Raw genomic sequence first — 20,748 nt, forward strand, 5'->3', positions numbered from 1 at the left:
TAAATTCAAGTCATTCGCATCATTAGGAGCCGAATTATGAGGGTGTCAGATTTTAAAGAGTGTCGGGTCCGGTTTGGAACTTTGGTTTCGGGACATGGGGTATCATCCTTTTAAAGCTGGCATCGAGACAAATACAACGGTAGTTGTTTCATGCTAATAGGGTCAATAGTTTGGATGCAATTTACGATTGAAAATTTAAATGCAGGTGCCAAATCTCGGCTCCTATGGCACGTGGAGACTCGGTTTGAGTATCAATGGATAGAGCATCAAATACCGAGTAAATTGCAGTCGATGGTGAATACGTCATGGGGTCTTTAAAGGAATTTTAGCCCCTCAAATTTAAGAATTTTTGGACTATTTTGGGCCTTTGCAAGGAGCCGATAGGACCTACGGGACATTATTTTATGTCAATACTTGCAGAGTGACTAGTTGTACGTACCTTCCTAGTTTTATGTGATTCGTATGAAAAATAAAATTTTGTTACTAGTACTCGAGTATCATACTTGTTACAAAGTCGGTAATGGAACAGTTACATCCGCCCCGTCGAGACGATCAATTTGAGTGGTTACAACATATATCTAGGTTCCATAGGAGCTGAGATATCAACGATTGAAAATTTAATATTGACTCGACCCCTCGGAAAATTTTTTGGGGGGCAATCGGACTGTAAACAGCCGAGATATTTACATTTTTTTTATTTTTTAGAGCCAGAGGGGCCACCATGGGGGATCTGCCATTCGGGGGTATATTACCTAAGGAGGTACCCTTATACCAAATTTCAAGACCCTACCCCCCATATTTCCCGAGTAAAAAGTAAAATCCCAATTTTTACCATTGTTTCCTATGGGAGACTTCATCGCCCCATGTTAATCCTATGATAAATGGGTTTAACGTGCATAAATCCATATCAAACATCCCATATCATGTTATATAATTTAATTATATTCCATATCAAGACCCTGGCCCCCATGGGATATCAATATAAAATATTTTCCCATGCTATCCTATGGAAATTAGGCTTAATATGTCGGAGCTCTGAACGCACGTCTTTACTCTGTGAAAGCCAAAGCGTGAATGAGTCATAGGAAGGATGATGTCATCAGCAGCCAATCATAGCAATGTGGTTTCAGTTCGTGGAAAGCAGTTCAGGTTCGTAGGTAAAAAAAAAAAAAAAAAAAAAAAAAAACTGACGAAATAGTTTTGGGTGCCCATAAATACCCCACCCCAGCCCTCAAAACTCATTTGTAGCCTCGACTACAACCTCGTCGGATGGGTAAGTTTTCTCTCTTTTGCTACTATGCAAGTTTGACTATATTGAGCAAGATGACTTTTTTCCTAATGCTCACTCGTCCTTCTTCACTGAATGCTAGGGTAGAAATGAAAGCGAGAAATCTCCTAAGGCAATCTGCGCATGCGTCTCCGCCAACTATGTCCGCACCTGCACCCTCTGTAATGGCTTTTTAAACGGCATGCAGAGTAGGATTGAGCTAGTTTGCTGTCGGCTGCAGCCGACGGCAGACGCATTCTTCGTAAGTGAGAAGTTTTTTTTTTTTTTTTTTTTTTTTTTTTAAATTTTTAATTTTTAATTTTTTTTTTTTTTTTTTTTTTTTTTTTTTGAGGAAGGGCTTTAAATATCCCTCTATTTCCCGTCTTGCTTCAAATGATCATGGACTTGCAAACTATGTGGACCTTTATTGTGGCTCTCTTAGAAATGATTCGGAATCATCTGCTACGTTTGCTCCGTCACTACTTGCCTCGGAATGGACAAAATATTATGGATGGAAATACCTCAAACTCTGCCAGTTTGCTTCAAAAATTCATGGAACTACTAAAAGCTTGGATCGCCGCCATGAGAATTTTGCGATTTTTACTGATGGATGGAATTGTCCAGAATCTTCTGATACGTATAATGAAAGTCTACTTACCACTGGATGGAGAACGTGCTACTACCCTCCTTCAAATGTTCATAGACTTGCTAACTAATTCGACAGCAGCGATGAGTAGTTTACAAATCATACTGTCGAATGAAATTTTCCAGGAGTTACTGTTATTTTTAATCGATTGCTGGAATGGACAACATGTTTCGAATAGCCCTGCCAATACGATGATTATGTCAATCTTGCAAATGCTCATAAACTTGCTAACTGTTTGGACTGTTGCTATGACTTACTTGCAAATCATGCTGGCAAATGAAATTGTTCGAAAGCTGCTGCCTGTTCTTGTCGAGTTATACTTACCACAATCTGGAGAACGTGTATGATCTTCAAAAGCTATTTGTACTTTTGTAGAAGCTGTACGTGTTAAATCTGAATATCATATAAAAAGCTGCCTGTCTTTATATGTACAATGATGAAATAAAATGTTTTGTATTTCAATGTGTTTATGATTGTCTTTTTACAGTTTTTTTAAAATATTTTTTGTTATTTACATTGTTATAAAATACAAGAGGGAATAAACTAAAACCCATTTAAATCAGGATAATATAAAATGTTTAACTCTTTAACATCCAAGCACTTTTCAAGTGGCACTCCCTTTAACATCCAGACTTTCTCAGCGTGTCTCTGAAAGACATGGACTCTTTCTAGCTGAGGGGCAGTTACCCCCCGCACTCTGAAGTAATAAAACTGTCGACGCTCTACCTTAAATAATTGCTAACTAGAATATCATGCAATTGCTAACTAGAATATCATGCAATTGTTAACTAGAATATCATGCAATTGCTAACTACAGTTGCTCGAAAAAATATATGAGCACCGTAACCCCAAGAAAAATTTGCCAAAAGTGGAAAACGACCATTTTATGATTGCAAGGGTTTGAGTAAATTTCCATACTTGTAAGTGAAATGTTTCGTGTTCAGTCCTAAATATTTACTTGAGGGTTTATGCTAAATTTCCAGACTTGCAAGTGAAATACTTTGAGTTTTACCCTAAATATTTACTTGAGGTTTGTGTCAATACTTGCAAATGAAATGCTTCGAGTTTTACCCTAAATATTTACTTTAGGGTTTATGTTTAATTTTCCATACTTGCAAGTGAAATGCTTCATGTTCTATCCTAAATATTTACTCGAGGGTTTGTGTTAAATTTCCATGCTTACAAGTGAAATGTTTCATGTTCTGCCCCAAATATCATGAAATAAATTGCTTATAAGGACGAGTAAAATATTAAATTGTTTTATTTTTATTGGGTAAAACTTTGCAAGAGACAGGATTCCTTACAAGAAGAAAACTGCAAATTTATGATTGGGGGAAAAAATTTTTTTTTGCAAGAGAAATGAAACAGAGCCTTATTCATATGAAAACATTATTTATTAAAAGCACAGAAATTGGTTTACATAGCACATAAATTATCGTACAAATATGAAATATTTATACATGACAGAAGTTATCGTACAAATATGATACATTTATACATGACATGACAAGTCCAGTGGACCCGTCCCAGGTTTAAAGACATGAGTTTGCCTGGGAAGGGCCACTCTTGCCTCCAATGTCAAGTCCATTGGTGGTGAAGATTCATCGTACAAAGTGTCACTAAATGACATTGGAGGCGAAGAGTCATTGGACCCCCAGTAATTATCTGGGGGTGGAGGTAGCCCAACAGACACATTTGGTGGTTGATGTACATCAGGTGGTCTTTCCACGTGTGTTTGATGAGCGGGACCCATCGAATAAAGTTCTCGCTCAAAGTTTGCCAAGAAATCATTAATGGTTTCTTGGCAAACATCTTGCTGCATCATATTCATGAAATCTTCTTCAAATATCAAGACATTTTCCTGTGATACTTGAGTGGGCTCGGGCTCAGGTAAAGGGTCTTGTGTGGGCTGGGTCTCAGGTACAGGGTCTTGCACAAAAGTCACTTGTGTGGGCTCTTGCACAACAGTCTCAGGGTCGGGGTCCCTTGGCCGAATGAATAGAGGTTGAGGCGAATTTCTTTTCATTCTTTTTCTTGATCGCCTTTCTTCAGGCCTGATCATTTCTGGCACTTGCATCTCATGCTTTGGCGTGGGAGGGGGCAAATTATATGCCGGCAAGGTGTACTGCCTATGCGTTCGAAAGTCTTGCATGCCTCGAACATCTTCCCACGCCATCACATCCACAGCAAATAAAGTTTTTTGCACAGTCAAAATCATATATCTGGTCTCGGGTGGCACGACATATACTGAATTTGGATGTAAGACATACCTGTCGTACAAGTATTGGTCCTGTTCCACAAAACTCCTTCGCACCGTGCTGGGTTTGGGGTGGCACTGCAAACTTTTTGCCGGCAGATGAAAAATCAGCATCGGGGCGTCGGAAGTTTGGAAAACGTGGCCCTCCCCACGAGGCACAGTCCACAAACCAAAGGAAAAGAGCTGCTTCACTATCAGCATGTTGTCTAATTTGAAGCTGAGTCTTTGATCCGAGTTTTTCTTTTCGTGGGTCGGGCTCATTTTCAGTTTCTTGGCCACTCGAGACCATCTTACGCTGGGATCAAAGAAATTCACCCGCTTGCATTCCATCACCGTTCTCTTGAATTGTCTGCATGTAATCCATTCAATGTCCAGTCTTTCACCTCATGGTGGAATATCCGGTGAGTCGTATACTCCATGAAAGAGATGAATGCAATAATCCTTCCTTGAAGCATGAGGGCTTCAAAGGGTCCCCATGTTCCCGGGTGGGACACCGCCACAAGACTTTCTGACCTCTTCTTAGGAAACGCATCCATGATTCGCACAAAAATTGGTAGTGGGTACACACACAGTCAAAGAGAGAGAGTTGAACGGGAGATGTTGTTACTGGAGCTACTGGGACTCAAATGATGACTGCCGTTGCAATCGTCCTCCTTTTATAGTCCTCAACCCGGAAGTAACTGATGCAAAAATAAAACTGGTTTCTTGGAACTACAACTAATAGTTTCCAAGGTCGATACGTGCAATTTCCAAGAATGCTGACTCACGGGGAAGCAATGAACAAGTTTAGTGGGAAAACTCCAAATATGGAAAGTCGTAAACTGGATAACTAGTGCTAAATTCCAAATATGGCTAGGAATGGGTAAATGAAAGATGGGAAAGCTCTCAAAATGCAAATATTTTGACCAAAATTGGAATTGTTGCTTGTAACACGTGCAATAATGGTGTGACTGAAAAGATAATGCAATTCTTATATGAAGGAATTTAGGGTACGGCTACAAGTTAACTGAGAAAAAGAAGAAAGAAAGAATTTTTTTTTTTTTTTTTAACGTTACCTCTTCTGAAAATTTTTTGGCACAAGAATTTTTTTGCTATTGTTAAACTTGCATTATTTTTATTTGTGTTTTTACAAGTGTTAATTTTATGAATGATTCACACAAGACTCAAATTATTCACAAATATTTTTATTATGACCTCTTAAACTTGTTTACCCAATACATGGCATCGTGGTCATCAACCATAAAAATCACTCTCGATGGCAAAGTATGAATTTTTACAATTAAATCTCCTGGCTCGAGATATGATCCGCTTGAAAGTTTGTTGTTCACATTTACATAAAACATGGGGACCTGTCTCCTTGGGTTTGATGAATTGGGGACAGTCTCTGGAGTTGATGGTCGTTCCACAGGAATTGTGTCTTGTGAAATGGGTTCAACAGGCGGTTCTTGTGCAATGTCCTGTGAAATGGGTTCAACAGGAGGTTCTTGTGCAATGTCCTGTGAAATGGGTTCAACAGGTGGTTCTTGTGCAATGTCCTGTGAAATGGGTCCAACAGGTGGTTCTTGTGCAATGTCCTGTGAAATGGGTCCAACAGGAGGTTCTTGTACAATGTCCTCGGAAACATTTTCCACGGGGCATTCTTGGGGCGTGTCCTGTGAAATGAGTTGCACAGGATTCATGGATTCTCGAGGAGTCGTGTCCCTGGAAACTTGTTCCACAGGGGACTCTTGGCTAGTATCCATTGAATTTTCTGGAGACACCAAATCAATTAAGGGAATATTTTTGTTGCTGGGACCTGGTTCGGGTTCATTATCCAATTTCATTTTCTTCAAATATTGCATGTTGGATGCCGAGGCTGCTCTTTTCACAAATTCCCTACTCGTGCAAGTTGTAGGATTTTTCCTCACTTCTTCACGATATCTTTCCAAGTCTTTGACAAATTGGTCGATCCACAGGGGGACCGAAACACATTTATCGTCAGACTTTTCAACACACAACAGCAATGGGGCTTTCTTTTCGTGGCTTACAAACTTTCTCATACGAAGTTTGTGAGCAATTCCTTCCCGGAATTGTTTCTGGAACAGTCTTGCAGTGTCGGGAAACTCTGCCAGAATAAACTTGTATGCCAATACAATTGGAACGTAATGAGCGGTTAGTGTTTTTGGTGAAATTTTAAATCCCACGGTCGACAAAATGTCCTTTCCTTGAACTGCAAAATGTTGCATCAAGTTCCGGTAAGAATAAGGATTGGACTTGCGAAGCAGCACACCAACATTTACAAGTTTTACGTACAAGTTTCCACCTTCACCGATGAGAATGGACAAGGGAGGCAAAAATTCATTGAGTTGCAATCGGAAAAACATGGTTGAACTTGGCTACTGGAAACTGTTGGCCAAATGAATAAAGTCTGTAGAAAGTCAACTCTTCTTATAGGAGCCAGTAAAGAATTACAGAATTTTTTTTTTTTTTTTTTTTTTTTGTGATTGTTGTCTTACTTGCAGTTTACCCTTTGGATATGACTTGAACCAATTTTGGATTTTTTTTTTCTTTTCATTCATCTCTTTCCAACTTTGGATTGTTTTGCTTTCGTCTTTTGTCATCTTTTCCACTGGCAGAAATTTTACACAAAACACTCTGCAAGACACAAAATCACACTTTCCAACTTTGGCCAATATTTTGAACCAAAAAAAATGGGAGAGAGTTTGATGCAACGATTCATTTTCATTGCATCAAACTCTCTCCCAATTCCCAAGCACATGAAACAGTTTTTTCTCCACTGGTAATAATTTCACACAAAGCACTTTGCTGGTCACCAAGATGTAAATTCACTCTTCCAATCTTGGCCAATAGTTTGATCCAAAAAAATGGGAGAGAGTTTGATGCAATGTTTCTTCATTGCATCAAACTCTCTCCCATTTTTCTGGGGTCCCCAAAAAAACTTAGAAGGACGACATACACTTACGCATCTGTCGGCAGACTTCTGTTTCAACATTCAGTCTTTCACCCAGAAAGACAATCTTGCCTTTCCAGAGGGGCTGCAAAAACATAAAAGTCGCCATATCAAATGTTCCAATTTTTATGTCCCAAGCATCAGGATTCTTCAATATAGTCATGTAAAATTGGCCTCTCAAAAAGTTTTCCATCGATTCTAGCTCAACTTTGAATTCTCGTCCCATGCAAATCTCCTTTGGAAACCCGTTCAATGGGTGTACCGTGCAGTTGGTTTCCACGTCTTGGTATGAAAAGTTCCCCCAAGACTCTTTTGTCGGGACCACCACCAAAGTCTCGTCGGGATGTACCGTGGGACTGAAAGCTAAGCGGCGAACACGCCACTTGCCATCTTTCATCATCCAGTCTGCAAGAGCGATGTACTGAACACTATCCATTGTGAATCTCACACTGTCTGAGCAAGAAAAGATATGATCTGGTGGGTTGAAAGCCAGACCTTTTATACTCTGGTATAGCGTGAAAACGTCTTCTGATTGGTCCAGCTGTGCAAACAAACACACGTCAATGGGAATAGGTTTCATGTGATAACAATCCAAATATGCAAAACGTGCATTCCATCAATGCGGAATCGGGTCGATATTCATTCGATGGAATAGGGCGATACCCCTTGCGATAGCCATCCAACGATGACATTGCTTTTTGCAAAATATGCACTTGGATATGTAAACCCTATGATTGATGAGATAGGTTGTGTAGGGTAACCGGAGTTTGGTAAAGAGTTTCTTGTAAAAACGTTTAGTTCCAGGGTCGGTGAAAAACACATTTCCAGCATTCATCTTTGACAAGACTTTTCTCAAAAGTTTTCGAGAAATTCTCTCAGAAGAGTATGATACTTCCCCTGTGGAAACTGTAAATCCACCAGTATTTATGCACAAGACAACCATGGTCATTTGATGCTTGAAAACTTGAGTGACGGACTCTGGAATCGACAAGACTGGCACAGATTCCTCATCTGGAATGGGAGATATGACGGGAGGAACGGTAAACATTCGTAATCCGAGCATGGTGAAAATGCGTGCAGTTAACAGTGCATACAAGGTAACACTGAAAGTTGCTCAAGCCTGAGAAAGAAAAAGCTACAGTAAAAAAAAAAAAAAAAAAAAAAAAAAAATTTTTTTTTTTTTTTTTACTTGTCTTCTCTCTGAGAAATTTTTCTGACCAAAAATTTTTTTTCCCTTGCAACACTATGAAAAATTTACATTTTATTGGTTGTGCGGAATTTCGTCCGCTTTAATTTTTCTCACCGAATTCAATGCAAAAATTGCAGCCCATCTCATGCAATTTTTCCCACACGTCGGGCAATTTCCCGCATTCATCTTCATGTTGATGACTGGCAATTCTGTCAGTGGATGATTACCTTTCAACCGTCTTCTTAATATTGCCCAGCGGTACAGACTTGCTTCATCCGTTACGTACAACTTGTTAACAAACGTCTCACTCAAATGGCGCAAAAGTGACTTGTCCAAGTCTGGATCGTCTTGTCTCACAAAAGACGTGATACCGTCCGTGAGACAATATCCATGATTCCTAAAACACAGTACCAGAAATAAATCTTTATGCCGATACATTTGAATCATTTTGTTGGCATTTGTCCAGGGTCGAATCGTTAAATGACGTCGAGAAGAAATTTTTCGGCGATGGCGAGCAACACATTTGGGAAATGTGTCAACAGAATCTTGAGGCTGCGGTAAAGTTTCGCTCTCGGGCACAGTGAGTTCCAATACGTCCGACATTGTCAAGTGCAAGAAGCGTAATGAGAAACACTCAAAGGGTTGGGAGAATTTGTAGGATTTATAAGCGAGCAAAGTGAAAAAAAAATCTTGTGACCTTGACGTAAAGGTCAAAGGTCAAGGTCACATAAACCAGCGTGTAAGACTGGTGACCAAAAATTTTTCTCCAGACAAAAAAATTTTTCAGACACAAAGACAAAAAATTTTTTTTTTTTTTTTTTTTTTTACCTTGTCTGAAAAATTTTTTTAGCTGAGAAATATTTGTTGCATTCTGACACATACTAGTTTCCTACTTTTAACATTTTATTTTACAACCTCGGCACTTGACATTTTTACCCACCTGTTCTTTTTTCATTTAATGGTTTCTGGCTACATTTTACTAGCCTCACATCGCAAATGATTCTTTCCAACCATGTAAACTGTATTGGACACCATTCATACTTTACCAATCCCCCCCAAAGACTAAAACGTTACTTTTCCAATCTTGGCGCATACACTAATCCAAAAAAATGGGAGAGAGTTTGATGCATTGCACCAAACTCTCTCCCATTTTTCTGGGGGAAAATCCCACGACGATGCATTATGAAGTTCAGACTTGCATCAGTTCTTTTTCACTGATCAAAATCAGATAATCCCAGCCTTCCAGTGGTGCATTGCATTCTGGACAAAGCACCAAAGTATACAAATCTTCCAACAGACACAACAAGTGGTGGACGCATCCACATTCTAGAACGTGCAGTTCTTCATAGTCCCAAATGACATTTTCACAAGTTCCACACTTGAGAGTAATGTCGTCAATTTCTTCCGGAATATTCATTTCGTCTGAATATTCATATCGTCTGAATATTCTTCTTTTACAACCAACTCTTGAAAGACTGGGTGGCAGCACATGATGCGACAGAAAATATCTGCCGAGTGTTGTGTGCCTCCTTTTATACAAATTTTGTGGACATGCGCAGAATATTTTGTGAGGGCGCTACTGTCAAGAGATGACTGACAAGAACGTGTACAAGGTTGACTTAGCAAAATTTACTCAATATTTGCCATGCAACACTGTTTGACTGTTCCAATCTTGGCCAGTCGAATAAACTAAAAAAGTGGGAGAGAATCTGCTGCGTGTATGTCTCCGCAACAGATTCTCTCCCATTTTTTCTGAAGGAACTTTACTCGAGTTCCAAGATGGGTTGCATTCATCTCTTGCCCGACGAGCATCAAACAAACTTGTAAAGTCCCACGCATGTCGCATTTTCAGAGGAAAGCAAACGTAATTGGGCAATAATCACAACGCCCAAAACCCGTGCTTGAAAACGTAATGTTAAAAGACTATACAACGTACCGTAAACGAGTCAAGAAATTTTTTCTGACCAAAAAAATTTTCAGACAAGACAACGATTAAAAAAAAAATTTTACCTTGTCTGAAAATTTTTTTCTCTCACCAAAATTTTTTTTCAAGTTTTAAGGTATGTTATTTTCGCGGTTAATTTTGGATGTTTAAGTTTTACTCATTTTAAAGGTTTATCATACCAAAAATATGGTCACACACAACTTGTACACCATTTTTCACCAATACCTTATTTAACACAACTGTCCGTGAGTTTTACCATTGACATATACCTTTTGTTCATACCAACACTTGAAAGGTTTTACCTTTTGGTGTTACCATGCCCACCCTCCCTCCCTGCATGGTAACACAACCAGTTTACCAAGACTATGGTCTTGCACACGTATTTTTTTTACCAAAACTCTCAGTGAGTTTTACCATTGACATATACCTTTTGTTAATACCCACACTTGAAAAGTTTTACCTTTTGGTTTTACCATGCCCACCCTCCCTCCCTGCATGGTAACACAACCAGTTTTACCAAGACTATGGTCTTGTACACATTTTTTTTTACCAAATACCTTTTTGTTGGACCATAGTCATATACACTCATATTTATTTGCCATTTTATTTGCACCCATCAAACACAAAGATGTTTCCCCCCAAAAAACAAAGATGTTTCCCCCCAAACAAAACCCATTCCCCCCCCCCCAAAATACAAACCCAGTTTTCCCCCAAATCACAAAGATTTCCCCCCAAAATACAAAGATGTTTCCCCCCAAATCACAAAGATGTTTCCCCCCAAATCACAAAGATGTTTCCCCCCAAATCACAAAGATTTCCCCCCAAACACAATCCCAGTTTTCCCCCCAAAACACAAACCCAGTTTTTCCCCCAAACAAAACCCAGTTTCCCCCCAAACAAAACCCATTTCCCCCCAAACAAAACCCAGTTTCCCCCCAAATCAAACTTATCAAAGTTATCACTTAACGGTAACTTAAAACATAACATATTAATACACATCAACCATTACTTGTACATTTCACCTTAATATTTTTACCAATACACATCAACCATTACTTACAAATTTCACTTTATTATCTTACCAATACACATCAACCATTACTTACACATTTCACCTTCATAATATCTTACCAATACACATCAATATTTTTTTTTACCTTTTCACCTGTTAAAAATTTATTTATATTTTTGTTATCATGCCCACCCTCCACACCCTGCATGATAACTCGATCGTTTGACATTAGAGTTTGCTTAGTTTAATTAAGTTTTTGGGTATTCAAATTGAGTTTAACATTAATTTTTTGGGACCGTTTAAGTTGGTTAGTAAACACAAAACATGTAAAGCGGACAACATGCAAAGCGGACAGACAAACATACAAGACATGAGCTCATCTCCGTCTTTATCTGTAAATTCAATCTATACGATTCGCGGAGCAACCTTTAAGAGGTTTCATCTAAGCGCAAATTAATTCGCGGGGCTTCAGGGGTTTTAAGGAAGCTTCCAACTTTACTTATAAACTATTACTAGCCTAGCTTACAAACTAAGATTATCCTAGCTTACAAACTATGACTAATCTAGCTTACAAACTAAATACATGTTGGCCATACGTTGACACCGTTAGGTTTCAGGCCAATAAATGAAAAAAATAACAGAAAAAAGAGCAAAGAAAAATAAAGTTTATTCTTTACAGAGCGTAAAGTTTCAGATCAAAAAGTTGGGAGAAAAATTAAGTTTATTCTTTACAGAGTCAGATAAAAAAGTTGGGACAAGGATTTAAGGGTGTCGTGCAATTTCTTCTGGGTCAGTCCTCAACAGAAAAATGTCAAGTTGACATATTAAATTAAAAAACAATTTTGAGCAAATCTACCAAACGCATGCCGTTTTGCCACTACGATTCCGAGGACCTGCGAGCACCACCGCGCTCTCTCCATGGGCTTGAGAACGTTGATGCGCATTCACCTGCTAGGAGCTCACCTAACAGGTGGGAGAGTTAACGAATGGGCTCAGTTGCATCCGCAACCTGTTTAAACTGTAGTGCCAGGAACTACAGAGATATCGTATCACCTGAGCAGTGTGAACTCTACAGAACCCCCGGTGTTCACCGGTAGGCGGTCCCCGACGCCATAGAAGCAACGACACTATTTGGCAAAATTTGCATTGAGTAAAAAAAACAAAAGGGTAGCCCAACAGATACCTCCAGGTATCAAGTGCCACCGCAAAATTCTAGGAGGCAGTGTGACCGAGCCCTCTTTCCCAAGGGAAAGTGACAGGAGCCGGGTAGCTGGGTAAACTACATGCCACGTCGTGGGGGCATTCCACTGCGGAATCCTAGTTTTGCACACGCGCTCGCGGAGCCAAAGAGGAATTATTCCATTGCATTTCGTATGTCCGTCCAGCTCTGCTCGCTGAGTTAACAGCCACATTACTCACCGACGTCTACTTAAACCCGTTAGGGTTGTTTCGTCGCCGGAGCACCTTTCGGAACATACTAGTACAATGAACTCTCATGTTAAACCAAATTAAAGTCTGGGGGGTGAAATAAAATTTTTTCAAGTTTAAAAAAAATTGCCATCTCAACTCTGTATGTGATCATAAACCGGTCCAATAACGGTTACGTTACACGGCCGAGGTGTTTTCCATAGCCTAATTGAGGAACGTAATCGAGGCGCACATCTCAAACCCAAAGGTTTGCCTGTGTGGTCCCCGCAGGGATCTGAACTTAATCATTCGCGCTCTAGTTCCTCGTTCGTCAGGAAACGGGGCCGCACGATCTTACACCATGGATCAAGTAAGAAGATCCAGAGAGAGATGGTAACATTAATTAAAAAAAATTTTTTTAACAAGAAGAAATTACACTGGGGGAGATTTCTTGGCCGTACGTTGGCACCGTTAGGTTTCAGGCCAAGAAAAAAACAGAGACAAAAAGAGTAAAGAAATTCTCTTGGCCGTACGTTGGCACCGTTAGGTTTCAGGCCAAGAGCAAAGACTTAAGCATAGAGAGAATAGCCAAAAATTTTACTTACCCATCCAATGGCTGGAGTGGGGATATGAATCCCACTGAAGCACAAAAGAGCAGGATACTTGAAAAATTTTCCGTAAGGAAAAAAAAAAAAAAAAAAAAAAAAAAAAAAAAAAAAATTTTTTTTTTTTTTTTTTTTTTTTTTTTTTTAAGGCTTAACCTTACCAAGATTGGATAGCAAAAGCTTAAACATACATACAAGTCCCTTGTGGTGAAAAAGTTAAAGTTCAGCTTCCTTGTAATGAGATGGAAAAACTTTAACAAAATTCTGACTGTGGTGAAAAAGTTTTAAGTCCAACGCTCTTACAAAGAAACGTTTGGACTTAAACTTTTTCACCACAGTCGGAATTTTGTTAGTTTTTCCTTCTCATTACAAGGGAACTGGACTTTTAACTTTTTCACACATGGCCAAAAATTTTCAAAGTCCCAACACTTTCCTTTAACAGCGATGGACTTTCTTTTTCACGCGAGTCAGAATTTTGGCAAAGATTTTTCCTATCATTATAAAGATTTTTCCTATCATTATAAAGTCCCCTTTAACTTTTTCACGCGAGTCAGAATTTTGGCAAAGATTTAGCGAATTGGGACTTGTAAAATTTCAAGCATTATAAGAGAGACATACTTACACATCCGACGAGGTTGGAGTCCAGGCAGCAAATGAAATTTGGGGTGTCGGGTGAGGTATATTTATACCCCTCCGACCAAAAAAAAATAATTTGTGGAATTTTCCAAACCAAATATTTTCACGAACTGAAACCGCATTGATCACGTGTTCAGAGCGTGATGATCATATGCTTGGAACGTGCTAGTTTTTGTTTGTATTTCTGATGTCTTAGGCCTAATAACCATAGGATAACATGGGAAAGTGTTTAATATTGTTATCCCATGGGGGGTAGGGTCTTGATATGGGATATTATGAAATTTTATCACAAAATTGTGCATGTTCCCCATAGGAAACAATGGTAAAATAGGGTTTTTACTTATAACTCGTGATCTATGGGGGGTAGGGTCTTGATATTTGGTATGAAGGTACCCCATGGGGTGTCTTACCCCCCAGGGGGTCGACCCCCCATGGTGACCCCCCCTGGGTCTAAAAAATCAAAAAAATGTAAATATCTCGGCTGTTTATGGTCCGATTGTCTCCAAATTTTTTCTGTGAGGGGTCACCCCCCTGGGGTCCGGTCAAGGTCAAATTTTCAATCGTCGATATCTCGGCTCCTATGGGACCTAGGTATATGTTGTAACCACTCAAATGACTCGTCTCGACGAGACGAATGTACCTGTATCATCAGGGTAAGTGTACCACTTGTGGTACTCGAGTACCGGTACCAAAATTTTATTTTTCATTGGAATGACACGAAACTCGGTAAGTATGTAAAGCTAGTCTCTCTGCACATATTGACACAAAGTAATGTTTGGTAGGTTCCATAGGTTCTGTGCAAAGGTGCAAAAAAGTCAAAAAATTTCAAACTTTGAGGGGCTATAATTCCCTTATGCATCACGTGACCTTTCCACCACTGACTGGAATTTACTCAATATTTGATGCTCTATCCATCAATACTCGAACCGGGTCTCTAGGTGCCATAGGAGCCGAGATCTGGCACCTGCACCTAAATTTTCAATTGTAAATTGTAAATAAACTATTGACCCTAGAAGCATAAAACTAGTACCGTTGGATTTGTCTCGATGCAAGCTTTAAAGCGATAAAACTCCCATGTCTCTATCTGGCCTGAAACACAAGTTCCAATCTGGACCCGACACTGGTTAAAATCCGACACCCTCATAACTCGGCTCCTAATGATGCGAACGACTTGAAATTTAAACCGTAGATACATCTCGGCATCCTCATCCCAAATGACCTTGAACTGGGTCTCTAACCATATTTGGTCATATGGCCCATATGTCACTAAAACGATTAGTTTTGAGGCTCCCACGGGTCACCTATAACCCCGAATCACTAGATATTTTTTGCATTCATCTTTATTCGTCAAGCCGGTTCACGTAATGTATCACACATGATTATCGAGCAATAAATTAAACATTTCAAAAAATTGAGCTGAATACATGCAATTTGGCAAACTTTGAGCTCGGCTAATTTCTGTCTGGTACATGATATGCTTTTTACAGTACTATATTTGTACTGTGCAAGTTATTCTGCGTCATTTGAGACCAAACCCGTATCACTTTGTACCAAAAGAAACCGAGTTCTGAGACCGGGTCTCGAAACTTTAACCCTCTATTGCGCCGAAACTATCCACATGATGAACATAAAAAGACTACCGTTGAGTGTATCATGTAAAGGGCTATTTAACGACAAAAAAAATTTGTCACTAGCTAGTCTGGAACATGGGTTTCAGACCAGGTCTCAAACTACATGAAATTGCAAACTCTGTAACTCGTCTCCTAATAACAGCAGCAATATGAAAATTTAGTATTAAACATATCTTGACAAGCTTTATGCAACACCATTTGAATTGTGACCCTGGCTTAATTTGTTTAGCTAGCAGATTGCATCAGTCATTTAGTATGTTTCCGAGTTGTACGGTCCACCTATGACCCCGAATGAAAAAGTTTTTTCACCATATGACTAAACCCGATAAAACGAGTTAAATAACGCATAAACAGTTAATATCAGCAAATAAATTACAAAATTGATGCTTGAAAAATGCAATGTTAAAAAGCCATACAACGTACCGTAAACGAAGCAAGAAATTTTTTCCGACCAAAAAAATTTTCAGACAAGACAGAGACAAAGGGAAAAAAAAAATTTTTTTTTTTTTTTTTTTAATCTTGTCTGTGTCTCTTCTGAAAATTTTTTTTCTCTTCACTGTTTCTCGGTTACTGGTTTCCTATACTGACTTTTCCTCTTTTTCCAATAATATGAAATTTTGCTCAAATTTTCTTTATAATCATTTCTTTTGAGCTTTATGATCCAGTCTGACTTACTCTTTGTTGTCCACAACTCTTTTCCATATTTGTTTTACTTTCCAGTCATGTTCAAACCGTATGTTCTGCTCTTTACACTCCAAGACTGGTCATGTTACATCTCTTTGTAGTTTTTGCACTCTCTTTCTGTAAAAGTCTCGTTTGCATCTTTCCAAGATTAGCATTTCATCTGATCCAAAAAAATGGGAGAGAGTCGACACGAGTCTGTTCAAGACTCGTATCGACTCTCTCCCACCTTTTTGGGGAAGCTGGTTTTTCAGTTCACAGTTCGTACCTGCACAGAGGACAGGTCACATCTTCCAACATCCATCTTTCCAAACACGACGTGTGAAACGTATGTCCACAAGTCGTAGTCACTTCGTGGAATAGAGGCTGAGTGCAGATGACACACTCTTGTGGTTTGAAAAAGCAGGTATTGGGGCTGTAGGCTGAGTAAATAGCTTCCAATACTAACTCACCCATGTTCTGCCACTGCTCCACTTTGCATTCCCGTTGAGTTCCTCGGAAATATACAGTCATTGCAAAGTGAATCAAATGGGTAATGCCAATGGCTTTCCAAACTGCCCATGGTAGTCCATGAGGCCCTCTTGCCAGTTCTTGGAACTCGTCACAGTATATCGATGCATCCAATACCATGAAACCATTAAAACCAGGCATGATCCAGCTTCGATTGTTTGTAATTTCTCTCAATTGCCTCTCAATCCTTGTTCGGAGGCTCTCAAATGATCCGGTCATTGTCACAATTTCAGGCGGTTGTCGCCTGTGCAATAGGGGTAAGGTGAAAAAAAAAAAAAAACCACCATGAACGTCACGTGACCAGCGTGCGGAATGTCATGTGACCAGCGTACGGAATGTCACGTGACCGGTGTAAAGAATGTCACGTGACCAGCGTGTAAAGTTTTTTTTTTAACATATTGGTCACGTGATATTCCGCACGCTGGTCACATGACCTAAGTCAAATAAACTAAGTCCAGCGCTATTGATAGGAAACGTGTGGACTTGTAATTTTTTTTCTTTGCTCAACAACAAAACAAGAACAAGTTTTTTTTTTTTTTCTTTCCACCTTACCCCTATTGCACATGTTCAGACCATTCATTCTTTGAGTAGCACTCGTGGAGTACGGACCGTGTCGCTCGTCATGTCGGCCTCTTGTGCTGATGACGATAACAAATTACCTGTCACGCGTCCAACTTCTGACAATCCCATTTGGTTTCATGAATTTTACACCCAACACGATCGTTGGTTGCAAGGATTACACGTCCGAGAACGTTGCCCGTATTGTCTGGGTGAAATGTCTTTTGAGAAATTGGAAAAGGAATGTGAGAAACTGAGAAGAATTATTTCGGAGATGAAACGTATGTTATGCAGCCATCAACGATCAGCTGAAGGAGAATGTTTGTCTGAAAGTGGTGAGCTGGAAAAACGTCATGTTAAAAGTATGACATTGTGAAATTGGTCTGTCGGGATGCAACAAGAAATTTTCTGGAGAAGAAAAATTTTCAGAGAGGATAAAAAAAAAAAAAAAATTTTTTTTTTTTTACTTGACTTGTCTTGTCTTCTTGTCTCCACTGAAAAATTTTTCTTGCCCCGCTGACGGTACATGCTTTTACTGTTTAACATGGCAAGTTTAACAAAGAGTTTGTTTCGTCATGAATGTCGAGAATTTCATGGATAATGCTGACAAGACTGTTCACGATGCCATTCGGGACATGTCCCAGGCTGACAAGTACCAGTTGTGGTACCGGTTAAACACTCTTGCAAAAGTATTGGAGTTTGATATCCGATCCACCCAATTGGATTGTGGAGTCAATCCCTGTTTGATATCTGATTGCGGGTGGCATTTGTCCTCCTGTGTTTATCCAGACAAGGAAGATTGCAGTTGCAAGTTTAATCTTTCACATCCCACGCGTTACTTTTTGCGTGAGAAAACTTTGGTCAATAACGTCTTGAACCGAGGAATTCATTGGGATTATTGTCCCTTGTCCAAAATTGCGTGTGAAGATTTAATCATGCTGAATACCAGTCGGCCGTTTGCGTGTGAGTGTCGCATCGCTATGAATCCTGTGGAAGATGAAAAGGTAAATGAAGAATCTTTGCAGGAAAATGTCATTATTTGCACGGGTACAAAATTTAAGTGTGAAGTGTAGTATGAGGCAACAGAAAAAAATTTTCTAGAGAAGAAAAATTTTCAGAGAGGATAAAAAAAAAAAAATTTTTTTTTTTTTTTTTTTTTTTTACTTGACTTGTCTTCTTGTCTCTACTGAAAAATTTTTCTGACCCAGAATATCTTGTGCTCTCTGCAGAGTATGTTGTTGCATGTAATTTCTTCGGCGGTTCACTAAACAAGTTTTAATCCGACTTTGGTTGTGTTTTATGCCTGAAAATTTCTGTTTCACGCTCTTAAACCTTGTTTGGAGCAAGAAATTTTTTGTGCCCCTTGTGCGTGCATCTCTTTACCGAGAAGAAATTATTTCTTCCAAGATTGCAAGTCTGACTTAACATTTCTTCCAGTCGCGTACTCTGACGTGGACCAATCAGACGCGACTGTCCTCCTTTCTCAGACTATAAAAGCCGAGCCCTCTCGACGGTAAAGACATTACATTTCTTCACAGAGTGCTGCTAACTTCTCACCATGAGTCTCTCTCGTGTTCACTACGTTGCTCTTGCCGATTGGATTTGGCATAGGAGTGTATGGGGTATACGGAAAATTGCTTTTTGTAAAGTCTCTGATCCAGAGTCCACGATCGTCGTGATGCCGACAAAAGAATCTCTTGGCCTGTTCACATTTGAAGAAATTGTGAAAAACTCGACGGTGCATCCCTTGAATGGGTTTGAGACTGATTATGTGGACGGTGCGGAATACGAAGTTCCCATGCACGAGATGGAAACTTTTTTGACTGGCCGATTTTATCAGATTTTGCAGAGAGATGCCGATACTTGGTAAGAAATTACTATTGGAACATACGACATGGCTACATTCTTGTTGTTGGAACCCATGTTTCTTCACAAAGTGGTGTATTTAGGACCTAGAATTGATGTGGAGCAAACGGTCCAAATGCAAGTGGAAAGCAACAAAAACTGATTGAAATGGACTTGAACTATGATTGGGAAAAATAATTTCCCCCGAAAAAATGGGAGAGAGTTTGCTGTGACAAGCAGCAAACTCTCTCCCATTTTTTTGGTTCAGTTTACTTGCCAAGCTAGGACTAGTTACTTTTTGCAACATGATGTGTATTTCAGACTTGTCAAGCTTGGCCGAATTATTTTTACAACATAATGCGTGTCAGTGTATTCTGGATACTTGCCAGCTAGTCACAGAGCATGCGCATATGATGTCATAATGCTGAGAGCCAATCAGAAGTTACTTCCTCATCACTCTGACTATAAAAGCTCGCATCAAACACTCATTTGCATGATATTTTTGTATCTATTGAGCCATGTCTCTCGCTGAGTATATTCAGACTGTTCGAGCCGTCTTGGAGTCGCTACCCCCGCCTGAAATTGTGACAATGACCGGATCATTTGAGAGCCTCCGAACAAGGATTGAGAGGCAATTGAGAGAAATTACAAACAATCGAAGCTGGATCATGCCTGGTTTTAATGGTTTCATGGTATTGGATGCATCGATATACTGTGACGAGTTCCAAGAACTGGCAAGAGGGCCTCATGGACTACCATGGGCAGTTTGGAAAGCCATTGGCATTACCCATTTGATTCACTTTGCAATGACTGTATATTTCCGAGGAACTCAACGGGAATGCAAAGTGGAGCAGTGGCAGAACATGGGTGAGTTAGTATTGGAAGCTATTTACTCAGCCTACTGCCCCAATACCTGCTTTTTCAAACCACAAGAGTGTGTCATCTGCACTCAGCCTCTATTCCACGAAGTGACTACGACTTGTGGACATACGTTTCACACGTCGTGTTTGGAAAGATGGATGTTGGAAGATGTGACCTGTCCTCTGTGCAGGTACGAACTGTGAACTGAAAAACCAGCTTCCCCAAAAAGGTGGGAGAGAGTCGATACGAGTCTTGAACAGACTCGTGTCGACTCTCTCCCATTTTTTTGGATCAGATGAAATGCTAATCTTGGAAAGATGCAAACGAGACTTTTACAGAAAGAGAGTGCAAAAACTACAAAGAGATGTAACATGACCAGTCTTGGAGTGTAAAGAGCAGAACATACGGTTTGAACATGACTGGAAAGTAAAACAAATATGGAAAAGAGTTGTGGACAACAAAGAGTAAGTCAGACTGGATCATAAAGCTCAAAAGAAATGATTATAAAGAAAATTTGAGCAAAATTTCATATTATTGGAAAAAGAGGAAAAGTCAGTATAGGAAACCAGTAACCGAGAAACAGTGAAGAGAAAAAAAATTTTCAGAAGAGACACAGACAAGATTAAAAAAAAAAAAAAAAAAAATTTTTTTTTTCCCTTTGTCTCTGTCTTGTCTGAAAATTTTTTTGGTCGGAAAAAATTTCTTGCTTCGTTTACGGTACGTTGTATGGCTTTTTAACATTGCATTT

The 20,748-nt window shown here is 39.4% G+C and overlaps 2 protein-coding genes across 2 annotated transcripts; one reads left to right on the plus strand and one right to left on the minus strand.

Moving 5' to 3' along the window:
* Window positions 1-16,481: 16,481 nt before the first annotated feature.
* LOC129962892 (E3 ubiquitin-protein ligase AMFR-like) lies at window positions 16,482-16,955 on the minus strand. The gene has a single exon (XM_056076893.1). It carries the CDS (start codon window positions 16,953-16,955, stop codon window positions 16,482-16,484), a length of 474 nt encoding a protein of 157 aa, XP_055932868.1.
* A 2,702-nt stretch (window positions 16,956-19,657) lies between these two features.
* LOC129962893 (E3 ubiquitin-protein ligase AMFR-like) lies at window positions 19,658-20,203 on the plus strand. Its single transcript, XM_056076894.1, has one exon. The coding sequence runs from the start codon at window positions 19,658-19,660 to the stop codon at window positions 20,201-20,203; it is 546 nt and encodes a 181-aa protein (XP_055932869.1).
* The last annotated feature ends 545 nt before the right edge of the window (window positions 20,204-20,748 follow it).

Source organism: Argiope bruennichi, chromosome 3 (assembly GCF_947563725.1).
Source record: "Argiope bruennichi chromosome 3, qqArgBrue1.1, whole genome shotgun sequence".
In the NCBI taxonomy this organism is placed as follows: Eukaryota; Metazoa; Arthropoda; class Arachnida; order Araneae; family Araneidae; genus Argiope; species Argiope bruennichi.